Source organism: Schistocerca nitens, chromosome 6 (genome assembly GCF_023898315.1).
Source record: "Schistocerca nitens isolate TAMUIC-IGC-003100 chromosome 6, iqSchNite1.1, whole genome shotgun sequence".
NCBI lineage: Eukaryota > Metazoa > Arthropoda > Insecta > Orthoptera > Acrididae > Schistocerca > Schistocerca nitens.
Genome location: NC_064619.1, coordinates 373,420,567 through 373,432,663, shown reverse-complemented (window position 1 = coordinate 373,432,663; position 12,097 = coordinate 373,420,567). Strand labels below are relative to the sequence as shown.

The following is a 12,097-nucleotide window of genomic DNA, read 5'->3' as shown; positions in this document are numbered from 1 at the left end:
TATTTTACTCCCTAAATAGCAAAACTCCTTTACTACTTTAAGTGTCTCATTTCCTAATCTAATCCCCTCAGCATCACCCGATGCTACATTCCATTATCCTCGTTTTGCTTTTGTTGATGTTCATCTTATACCCTCCTTTCAAGACACTGTCCATTCTGTTCAACTGCTCTTCCAAGTCCTTTGCTGTCTCTGACAGAATTACAATGTCATCGGCCAACCTCAAAGTTTTTACTTCTTCTCCATGAATTTTAATACCTACTCTGATTTTTTCTTTTGTTTCCTTTACTGCTTGCTCAATATACAGATTGAATAACATCGGGGAGAGGCTACAACCCTGTCTCACTCCTTTCCCAACCAAGTATGTAATCATATAAACATGGTACAATAGCAACCAACAGAGTGAGGTAGTGCAGATCAAGAATACAGGCATTCAAAGAACAGCTTCCAGATGTCCCATTGCCGCCAGAGCCTGTTGTCACCCGCTGGGGCACATGGCCGATAGCAGCAGAATACTATAGTACGCATCTCTCAGCTGTCCAGAAGGTGGTTGAAAATATACCGGAGGATGCTGCATCCGTAACTGCAGCAATGGAGTTACTCAAAGATTATTCTTTAAAATGGGACTTATCTTACATTAGGGCCCACTACACATTTATCGCAAGAATAATTTCACAATTAGAAGGCTCAGGGGAGACCTATCTATGACAATATTTCTTTGCTTGAAGAAGTCAAAATGAAAATTAATGAAGCGCCAGGTGAAGTAGGGGAAAAAGTACGGGCAAAAATGCAAACGGTTTTGCAGAAGAACACTGGCCTGAAGGAGTTGTGTGCAGCTGCCGACATACTTAGTGGAAAATCCAGCACTCCTGACTGCAGCATTCCTGTCCAACATGTGCCGAAAATGAAGTACGCCCCTGTCACATCTGTTGATGTAGAATGTTCTTTTTCAGCGTATAAATTGATTCTGACTGACAAGCGCCACAGTTTTTCACTAGAAAACCTAGAAAAGATTTTGGTTATTTATTGTGAAACCAACTATGGTCAGAATATGTGAAACTACGAATGTATTAATTAAACCATTGCCACATCTTTTTTACAGAAATCTTGATCTTGTAGGAGTTATGTTCAACATTAATGTTGTAGATTGCTGTGCTCTGTAACTGTGTAAATATTCATTCTCCTTGTTTTAATGACTAATAAGATGTTCATACTGTCAACACTGTGTATTTTAATTTATTTTTATTTTCTCTGCATCATTTTTATTAGAGCCTATTTTAGGTTTTATATAGCCTAAATTAACTACTGAAGGAGCCTATTTTAGGTGCCTAAAAAAAACTTTTTTACGACCTAAAAATCCGTGGTCTACTTATGAGGGTGGAATTTGCTTTGCTCAGCCATCCTGATTTAGGTTGTCTTAAATCATTTCAGGCATGGTGGTCCCTTCAGAAAGACTATGACCAATATCTGTCCTATCCTGATAAAAACATATTCGACACATATTTGCAGGAGGCCTACCGCTACTAACACTACCATACATATCCTTTTGCCACCAATTCCAACATTAAAAGCCATTTTTGAGATCACTGGTTGTTTCCATGCTTAATGTCCCAATTAACACAAGAAATGCACATCAACAGAATCTGTGGAAATTACAGCACACTGCATTGCACTGCTAGGTGCCAATCTGATTCTTAGTCGTCCTGTATAGCAGGTAAGGCATTCTTCTAGGAAAGGCCATTTTTTACCACCGCATGCACTGTTCGTTCTTCAGTTTATCAACAAACTATAACTCTGTTGTATTCAGTCCAATGCTTCTGGTGCCCTAAACCACTGTACCTCTTCTATTACTACATGGCATACGACAAGGCGAGATCGTAGTAGCCTTCCACTTCTATTAGAGAGACCAAATTCAAGAGTCAGCCATACCTCTTTCCTGTTACATTTCCTTGATGTGCTCGCACCACTTGGTAAATTACTTGATGAAATACAACACTTGCAACTGAAAGCACATTAACTACGGACACCAACTTACAGACAGAACAGAAGGCTCAAATGGCTCTGAGCACTATGGGACTCAACTGCTGTGGTCATCAGGCCCCTAGAACTTAGAACTACTTAAACCTAACTAACCTAAGGACATCACACACATCCATGCCCGTGGCAGGATTCAAACCTGCGACCGTAGCAGTCGCACGGTTCCGGACTGCGCGCCTAGTAACCGCGAGACCACCGCGGCCGGCAGAACAGAAGTGCGTCATGGATAGACACTACTGTTTATACAAACACTGAATATTACAGAATAATTTCCACATACAGCATAACTAATGGCAATATTTATGTATGCCTTCTGTTCATCTCATTTGAAGATAAGCTCCAAATGGCTTAAAAACAAGTTAAGTGACTGGTTGCAACTATTTACAGCTGCACACAGCTCTTGTGTAATTTTCTAAACAGAAGAAGAAACTTAATAGTCAAAATTTTATAATATGTTGATTCACAAAATGAAAATGTATAAAGTCACACATCATGATAAGGCAATGAAATAATTTTGGCTACCTGAAGACAGTTCCAGATTTTTCATTAGCATGAATCGCATCTGGTTTGAAGTTGATTGATAAATGAGAAATTTGCTGCCAATCTCATGTTAAGTAGTTCCCACTTCTTTTATTCGTATTCTCAGTCAAATTAAAAAAAGCTATTTTGACTAAAAATATGACTTTCACAATATTGTTTACTTGGTGTACACAGCAGAAAGTTCTGTTCTGATACCAACTAATTTTCTACAGTCATCAGCTTGCATATTACCCAGCACTTTCAACAGTGAAGTTCACTTCTTTTGCAATTAACAGGTTTTTTGTTTCCATTGTATGTTTGCTGATGCTTATCAATATTAAGGGTTAATTTTCAGAATTAAGTGGATAACAATACAAACGAACTGACATATCTCATTAAAATCTAGTGGAAGTATTTATGAAGTTTTACATATGGGAACATAACTCACAATGAACGCCTGTTTTATTTTCAGATTACTAAAACCTCTCTCACACAACTAACTTCTAGGAAAAAATTAATTAAGACATTACTCCTATTAAACTGATTCCACTGATAGAGGTTATGATGATAATCAACACAATAAACTACAATGCACAGCAGGCATCATTATTTACATGCCATATCCACAATGGAGGAGGAGACGCAAGGGAAAAATGTCTAACACTCGATAAGATCTATAACATCATTTCCAATTCAGATTCTAATCAATATTTCTTCTTGCCTTTTGCAGCTGAATGAATTGTGTGTGTTTTAAGTCAAGTGATAGACAATTTACTTAGAACCAACTAATAATATTCTAAGTTATTTTATTTATTGCTAGTTTTGTTCTTGCAGATCCATTGGTCTTGATTATGATGGTTGCATTATCAACAAAGAGCACTATTTCCAATTTATCTGTGTAAGTTAGAAGTTCATTTATAAAGCAAGAGTAAGAGTAGTACCAGAAATGAGCCCTGTGGAATGGCAGTAGTAATTTGTCCTAAGAAGACTAGTCATTTTGAGGGCTGCATGAGCTATGTAAAATGATCTTTTGATTACTAGAAAATAAATGTAAGAGAACCATAAAGAATGTTGTGACTTGAGCATTCAAATGCCTTAGGTTGTGTGCAACAAAGCAGAATCCAGTTTCTACATGCACAAAGGGCAGCTGAATGTTTCAGTTGCACAAGAACTGAAGTTCCAATGACCAATAATGATAAATCAAGGGAAATAAAGCTGGGTTGTAGTTGAAAATGACAGTATTTCACTGGAACCACTGCTAAAAGTTATATCCTTAAGCACTTAAGCCGACAATATCAACAGTACAGGAAATGTGTCATCTGTGACCCCACCCTAGGCAGGCATGGAAAGGGCGCAGTACATGATTGAATATAAGGCATGAACTGGGGAGGGGGACGGGGGAACTTGGGTAGAGCACAAATATAGAGATAACAGTGTAGATATAGATTAACTGAATTAAAGTATATGGTGGGGATCTGTTGAGGAATGGGGGCAGGGGATACCGGGACAATGATGGAAGTGGATGTTGGACAGATGTTAGTAGAGACTTAGGACAAGCAATCACAAGATCAAAAATGTGTTGTTAGGACCATTTCTACCACTACCACTTCAGAAAAGACAGTACTGAAGACGGGGAACTCAGATGGCACAGATTGGGGCTATTACTGAAGTCAATTGTGCTCAGCATTTGCTGCAACATTGTGGTTAATTTTGCTTTTCGACAGTTTGGTGGTGGCCATTCATTTAGGAGGGCAGCTAGTAGTGGTTGTGCACACAAACAAAAGGCTGTGCATAGTTTCAGCAGAACTGACTGACATATGACATGTTGCTTTCATATATTGCCAAGTTTTCCTTCCCCTCATTCCACTCACCTGCTCAATTTGACACAGTCAGTCCCTAATTCCAGTCCCATCACAGTGGCATAAAAATGTAGTTTTGTGTGTATGTGTTCACTTGTGCTCATTCTGTCTAGTTGTTGTGCCTGCCTACCACTTGATACTGCAGCTAAATGGTGTGTGGTCATCTGTATTTATACCAGGATTTCAACATTCACAGTTTAACAGGTTATCACTGTGGAAAAGATGCATTTGAACACTTACAATACAATTTGCTTGCAGCTAATTGCATAAATATGATGGAAGCTTCAGTCTGAGAACATGACTTGAGGAGACTCATACTTAAGAAATCTACTAAGAACTGGATATGTTCAAGCTGAGTTCACTGATTTGTGTCAATTTTGCCTAAATAAACACTCATTTGCCTAAGTCTCATCACTGGATCCAAACAGAGATGTAGTCAACTGTATGGACAACTCCACTAGTTTTCCACTGAATAGTTTGCTTGAGAGTAGATGAACAAACTGAAAGAGAGGAGTAGATGAACAAAATGAAAGAGAGATGCAAAGTACAATTGCCACAACAGGTAAGCACTACAAGCAAAAGAGGCAGTATTTTCACCTGTATGATACTCTCACATTTGATGTCATAGACATTTGTTGATGCTTCAGCCTCACCCTGTGTCACATAGTTTCAGGAGGAGAAATAGATTACTGTAACTGTGTGAACCAATGTCAAGCGACTGAGGAAAAAACACCTTACACTTCTTAAGATCATGCAATACGTATGATTCTAATGAAGTGGTCAATGGTCTTAAAAATAAATGATACATAGCCCAATATGAACACTGGTATGGCATCTTAAACCTCACAACCGAAGACTTCCTCTCCATAACAGTAGTAATTCCTCATCTCAGAAGCACCTGCTACAGTTTTGGAGCCTGGTAGATAAACATGTGCATCAGGGCAGGCGTAACTTGTCTGTTGTCATCTCAGATCTATGCGAGGTCTGAAGTTGACAGTTTCACTGTGACTACAAATTGATGTGTAGCACAGAATGAAATCTACACCTGGTTTGAAATGGTAAAGTGAAAGAATTAAGTGGGGAAAATCAGTTTGCTACTACCCCATGAATGCAATTTGATCACCACAGCAATGGTTAACTGGATGCACTCATAATACATTTGTGAAACAGGGAATTGTTTGCACAATGATCATAAAAAAACAACTAGGCCTACATTCCATTCCCAACAACAAGTGTTGATTAAAGATTACCTTACACAACCCCTGCTCCCAACCCTTTACCTCATGGCTCATACCCCTGTAATAGACCTAGATACAAAACCTGTCCCATACATCCTCCCACCACCACCTACTCGAGTCCAGTCACTAACATCAATCGCATCAAAGGCAGGGCTACCTGTGAAACCAGTCATGTGGTCTACAAGATAAGCTGCACCCACTGTGCTGCATTCTATGTAGGCATGACAACCAACAAGCTGTCTGTCCACATGAATGGCCACCGACAAACAGTAGCCAGGAAACAAGTGGACCACCCTGTTGCTGAACATGCTGCCAAACATGATGTCCTTCATTTCAATGGCTGCTTCACAGCCTGTGCCATATGGATCCTTCCCACCAACAACAGCTTTTCTGAATGGCACAGGTGGGAACTTTCCCTGCAATACATCCTACATTCCCAACCCTCCAGGCCTCAACCTTCATTAGTCGCTGTCCTCGCCCATCCAGTCCCTTCCCTGCTCCCATTCCAGCACTACACAGCCATCATTCCACCATCACATCCAGTCTTTTTTTATTTATTTATCTCTATTTCTCTCTTTTTCCGCTACACCCCCCACCTTGCCCTCTCCCGGCTGCTCAACCTGCAGCACTTCACTGTCCTCCATCCCAACCTTATTATCCCTCCTCCTCCCCACCGTCTCCTTTCTCCCACCCAGTGGCCATTCCCATCATGCACTGGTGCTGCTGCTCGCAAAGTGGTTTCAGTTACCATCTGAGACTGTGTGTGTGTGTGTGTGTGTGTGTGTGTGTGCTCCGATTGGTGGTTAAGGTAATCATCCTGTAACTAACCATTCCGTAAACAGCTACCTGTTTATCATTTTGATTCAGGTAAAGAATTGTTGTGGTCAGAGTTCACTCTATATTTAATATAAATTTTTTATTAATAACTGCAACCACATGTTAATTTCTGAAACATTACATTACATACTAAAGCTATTGCAAAGTATTTTGATGCACATTATATAATGTATGAAAATATTAGTAGTACGGGGGGAGGGGAGAGGTCGGCTGGCACAACATGATTCTTACAATCAAATAGGCCTTTTGTTTTAAGACTACGACCATTCATTAGGTTAGGGAAGCCTGTGAACATTACAGTTCAGAGGCAGCATGCCAACTGCATCAATTATTGTCCTAGCAGTACATTAGCTGAATGGTCAGAGGTCACAAAGATCAAGTTCCGGTTTTGTAAATATTCAGAAACTAGGTCTAAGAATACAGAGTGAAATCAATCATAAGAGATGACCTGGTCATACCATTAGGCAAACCACTCAAGTCCTCAAAGTAAGACAAAACAAAAAAATAAATATGCAGTCAATACAACAAGGGAAAAGTTTAATAAAATCAAGGTGAAAATTTTATAAAAATTCATTTAATAAAAAAGATTCCATAAAACTACAAGGTGTTTAATATTTTGGAAGGTTTCTTTCAAGTGTTATATTGAAACTGTGAATTTGTGACATACTTACACATATAAGCGTGCATACTTTCGTTTCAGACATTTACACTCCTCCCATGTACATTATTATTTTCAAGTAACCTGTATGGCATTGCTTGGCTGAACAAGAATCAACAAGATCTAATCCTAACAACAAGGAATGATTAACATACTGATAGAAATCAAGCATATCTTAAGAACAATTCTGTCAACCAACTTGAAAAGCAAAAAATATATTGAAAAGTTGTGACTGCTTCAATGGTATTGTCCACCGCATCCCCCCCCCCCTTTTATCCTATTATAACAACACTCCATCCTTGTCCTGGACTTATTCACTTCCACAAAATTCAAGTATTTGGTATAACGTTCTGTGGTTCGTCGGTAATATGCCAAGAATTAGTTTTATGAGGACTTTGGTGCTACAACAAATGCAAAAAATAATACAAGTAACACCTTCACGAAACAAAGAACGTGTAAGAAATATTGTTCTCGAGCAACAATACTGCATAGATTGATTTTCGTCGTCAGTTTACACAGACGCTTTTTCCACTTGCCTTTCTTTGGTCGTGCGGGTAGATTTCCAGAAGTTATAGCTAACAATTCCGCCTCCAAGGCTGAATCATCGTCTTCATCATCATCAGTGCCCATTTCGTTGGAATCAACTGCATTAATATCAGGGAGGTCCAACAAGCCAAACTACAACAAACATCATTCAAAAATTAATTCATATTTTCAAGTGAAACTAAAGGTTACTTTATTCATATATAATGTGACTCACTTGAGACAATCCTCCAGCAGTCCTGGGCTTCGTTCTAGCCTCCTTTTTTCTTCCGAACATAATAATTACACAAAACAGCACTTACGGAATGTGACAACAAACAACTTCGTTTAGTAAAAGTGACTAGCACTCCGGTCAACACAAACTACACTGTCAAAAACAATATTACAATTTCAAACTGTCATATCGTTGATTCGATTCAAAATATCTCAGAGTCTTTGCCTAGCACAACCCCCGTTCTCTCAGCGACGTCATACCATAGTCTAACATAACAGTCGCTACACTTTGCCTCGATTTTGTTGCCTTCAGCGCCAGCAGCGCTCCAAGCGGAAGGTAGGTTGAACTGTGAGTTCGGCGCCATCGTGAAAGCGAATAGTGATTGTTTATTTTGATTTATACAATGGTTTTTACCATCGGGAGCGTTTGTAGCGCAATAAATTGCAGCAGCAATAGGAAGAAGACACCACAGCTGTCTTTTTTAGGTTTCCTAAGGATCCTGAGAGCTATATACCATCATGTTACTAAACTGTATCGTCAGGATTCACCTGCAAATGTATGTGTATAAATGATGAATGTTTCGTTTTAGGAGCAAAAAATGGCTAGTTAATAGCAGACGAGAAGACCTTATGAGGAAAGACCCGGTTTACCTGTAAAATAATATTAGGTTTTGTTCGCTACATTTCGAACAAAACCAGTTCACGAACGCAGACAATAACAAACTCGTGTGGAATGCAGTACCCACACTGTTTGACATTCCAAATAAGCCATCTCAGCTGACGATGAAGACGAAACTGCCACAAAGATTCGACAGTCAATCTAAAGTGTTGAGTGCTACTTAAGTAAATAAATTAGTGAAATCAAAGTGAACTAGAAATTAGAATATAAATGGAAAACTTGGTTTAGTTTAGAGAGTTACATACTCGCAAACAGCGGGCCGAACGGCGGAACAGAGGACACAATGACCGTGAAGTCAGCAACTTCCACATAAGCGGGCGCTGTCGATTCAGCCGTCAGGGCATCGCCCGACCGGCTCACGTGTTTCTCAGTTGTCGTATGTGAGCAAAGGCCCTCGCCTACATCCCAAGAGCCAATGACCGACGTTAAGAAGATTCTTCGAGAAGCTATTCAACGTGACAGAAGAGGCAATGACCGGCTCACGTGTTTCTCAGTCGTCACATGTGATCAAAGGCCCTCACCTACATTCCAAGAGCCAACGACCGACGTTAAGAAGATTCTTCGAGAAGCTTTTCAACGTGACAGACGAGGCAATGACCGTGAAGTCGTTCACCTCCAGTAAACTGAAGTGAATAAATACGCGAGACGCAGTGGGCCAGACAGATGAAGTCAGAGGAAGTCAGATGAAGACAGATGAAGACGGAGTCGAAGACGAAGACGAAGACGAGAGACGAAGGAAGAAAAGAAGAGTAGCAGTAGTTTTCAGTCAGTTTCGGTGCTGAAGACCGTCATGCAAGAAGAGTCTGCATCATGCACAGACGAACCAAGTCCGCCGCTGTAATGGAATAGCAGCAGCCGCCGTAGCGCCAGAAGACAGAAGTTAAAAGGTATTTGAAGTCTGGTTTTTACATACCCGGGTGACTCGTGAGGACGGGAAGGAGACGGCCTCACATCAGTAGTCACCTGTGAGCTGGGATGAAGACCTGACAGCCGAAGACTGGCAAGCGGGAGTCCGTGGTTCGAGTCCGGGACACTGGCCTTCCCCCGCCGCGCCGCTCCGCTGGTCGACGCACAACACACGCGGCCGCATAGAGAAGAGAAACACTGGGACGCCACTCCCAAGGTATCATCCGACGCACGACTTCGCTCGCAATAATTAAACCGGCCACCTCGCGCTGAGCGTCTCCCGTCAGCTGGGCGAGACAGCGACACGAGATACACACCGCTACGCGTAATCAGACGCCGCCGCCGCCGCCGCCGCCGCCGCTGCCGCAGCAGAAGACGTCACAAACGACACAGCTGCCGCTCTCCGAACCAGAACATCCCGTAAGATACAGTTGTACAAATCTTCAATAAAAGTTATTCTTATGTAAAAACGATGTTTCATTCGACCTCATACCCGAGCCAAGGAAGAACCCACCCTGCCCACATGTTGTTAAGAGAGAAAAGTTAATTTATTTAATATTTTCACCCTGACAGAATGCTTTAGAATGCTCATCCTGACAATTGACTTGCATCAAAAGAGAAAACCCAGTTACATTTAGTGATAGAAGTGCCACATTTAGTAACACAATTGTTACATTTGATGTCAGAAGCCGTTATAGTTATTACATTTGGTGTCAGAGAAAAAACCCTTGGCTCAATATGAGGTGTGAATGCCAGTCACTAAAGGTCCACAGTTAGTATTGTGTAATGTGTGAAAGGATAGAGGTTTGCATAGCAGTCGTAATATTTTCTTTATTTAGAAGTGTATTCTCTCTCATCATTTTAAGGGTTTGTCGAAAATATTTAAACATCTTTTTTATTCAGTGTGGTAAGATTGTGTAACTAATAGTTGTAAAATGATGACACGAAATCGTACAAAGTCAGAGTCAGCACCACAAGCGGTTTCTACTGATGAAGCTATTCAGATCTTAGTTAATCAAATAGCACAGCTTAAAAGTGATAATAATGCATTATTTAAACAGTTGAGTGAGGTTAGGCAAACCAGTTCAATCCCTCCCACCCTAGATTCCTCAGCAGCAGCCTTAGTAACTCCTTTTTCAGGTAAACCTGGCGAGGACATAACAGCCTTTTTTGATGATTTAGTAGCAGCTGCAAAGTTAGGATCATGGTCAGATGAACAGCTCTTACAAATGACAAAGTTACGATTGACAGGAGAGGCTAAAGCACACGTCTTATACCATGAAAAATTAAGGAATGCTCTAACATTTGAGGAATTGAAGAAAGGATTGCTTACACGTTTTCAAAAACAGAACAGCTGTAGATTTTATAGGGAACAGTTAAACACTATCACTCAGAGGCAAAACGAGTCGTTAGAAAGCTTTGTAGATAGGATTAGAAAAGTTAATATTAACACCTATCAGTTGACAACTAGTGATGAAGCAAATAAAGTTATTTTACAAGAGGCAGAAAATAGAGCTCTGGATACATTTTTACGTGGGTTACCTCCTGAAACGTCCCGTCGTGTCAGGGCAGAGTTTCCTAAAAATTTAGCAGAAGCTGTATCTGTGGCGACAGCTTTCGAAGAAATAGACATTGCCATTAGATACAAGGAGAAGCGAAATGTATTTTCAGCAGGAGTACGATGTTTTAGGTGCGATCGACAGGGACATATAGCAAAAAACTGCAGACAACCTCAATGCACTAATTGTCAAAGAATAGGTCACACATTCAAGGAATGCAGGTCTAAGAAAGTTTTTGGAAATAGAAATCAGTTAAACTCAAACGGGAATGTCGGAGCCGCCGCCAGACGTTCCCAATAAAATTTCATGCCATTAAGGCGAATGTGAAGGCGGAATGCTGGTTATCTGCTACCATACAGGATAAAGAGGCAAGGATACTAGTGGATACAGGCGCAAACGTATCAATAGTAAGTAATGAATGTATTGGAGAAAAGAAATATGACCCTCCAAGGTATAGATTGAGTGGAGTAGGAGGAGGTACAGTGAAGTCATTAGGATGTACATCACTGATTTTCTCTATTCACGGTGTACAATTCCAAGAAGATGTAGAAGTGGTAACAAAGGTAACTGACGGGTACGACGCGATCCTAGGACTGGATTTCCTGAATAAACATCACGCTAAAATCGACCTCAGACAGCAAACTGTAGAACTTAGCGGAATAGTGTTTCAGCTAGGTGACACCGCTGCAAAGGGCCCTCTGCCGCAAGATTTCCCTAACCGGAAGGCGAAATCAACTATACTGCGTGCAACGTCCTTGAAGGTTGATTCGCGGGATCAGATACCATCTGGCTCAGGAAAACTTTTCTGGATGACAGTTGACCCCGAAGTACCTACAGATACAGTGTGTCTAATAGAACCTTTAGAGGAAAATGAGGAACTAGATGTATCACATTGTTTTGTACGTAGAAGTGTTGTACGGGTTCAAGACGTTGAGGGAGAAAGAAAAGTACCGGTACATATTGACAATTTCGGAGTGGAGGACAAAGAGTTGCATAAGGGAATATTAGTAGCTACAGTCAGTACTTTTGAAGAAGATTTCATTTGGTCAGAT

The 12,097-nt window shown here is 40.6% G+C and overlaps 1 protein-coding gene across 2 annotated transcripts in view; it reads right to left on the bottom strand.

Moving 5' to 3' along the window:
- LOC126263642 (coiled-coil and C2 domain-containing protein 1-like) overlaps nucleotides 1–8,161 on the bottom strand; it is a 130,624-nt gene extending 122,463 nt beyond the window's left edge. The window contains exons 1-2 of one of the 2 annotated variants that reach the window (XM_049960734.1): nucleotides 7,906–8,161; nucleotides 7,682–7,823 (exon numbers count right to left, since the gene is read on the bottom strand). In XM_049960734.1, coding sequence (XP_049816691.1) covers nucleotides 7,682–7,823; nucleotides 7,906–7,965 — 202 coding nt within the window. In that variant the 5' untranslated portion in view covers nucleotides 7,966–8,161. The remainder of the gene's footprint in view (nucleotides 1–7,681; nucleotides 7,824–7,905) is intronic. The other variant, XM_049960735.1, reaches the window with a different exon arrangement.
- Nucleotides 8,162–12,097: the final 3,936 nt, after the last annotated feature.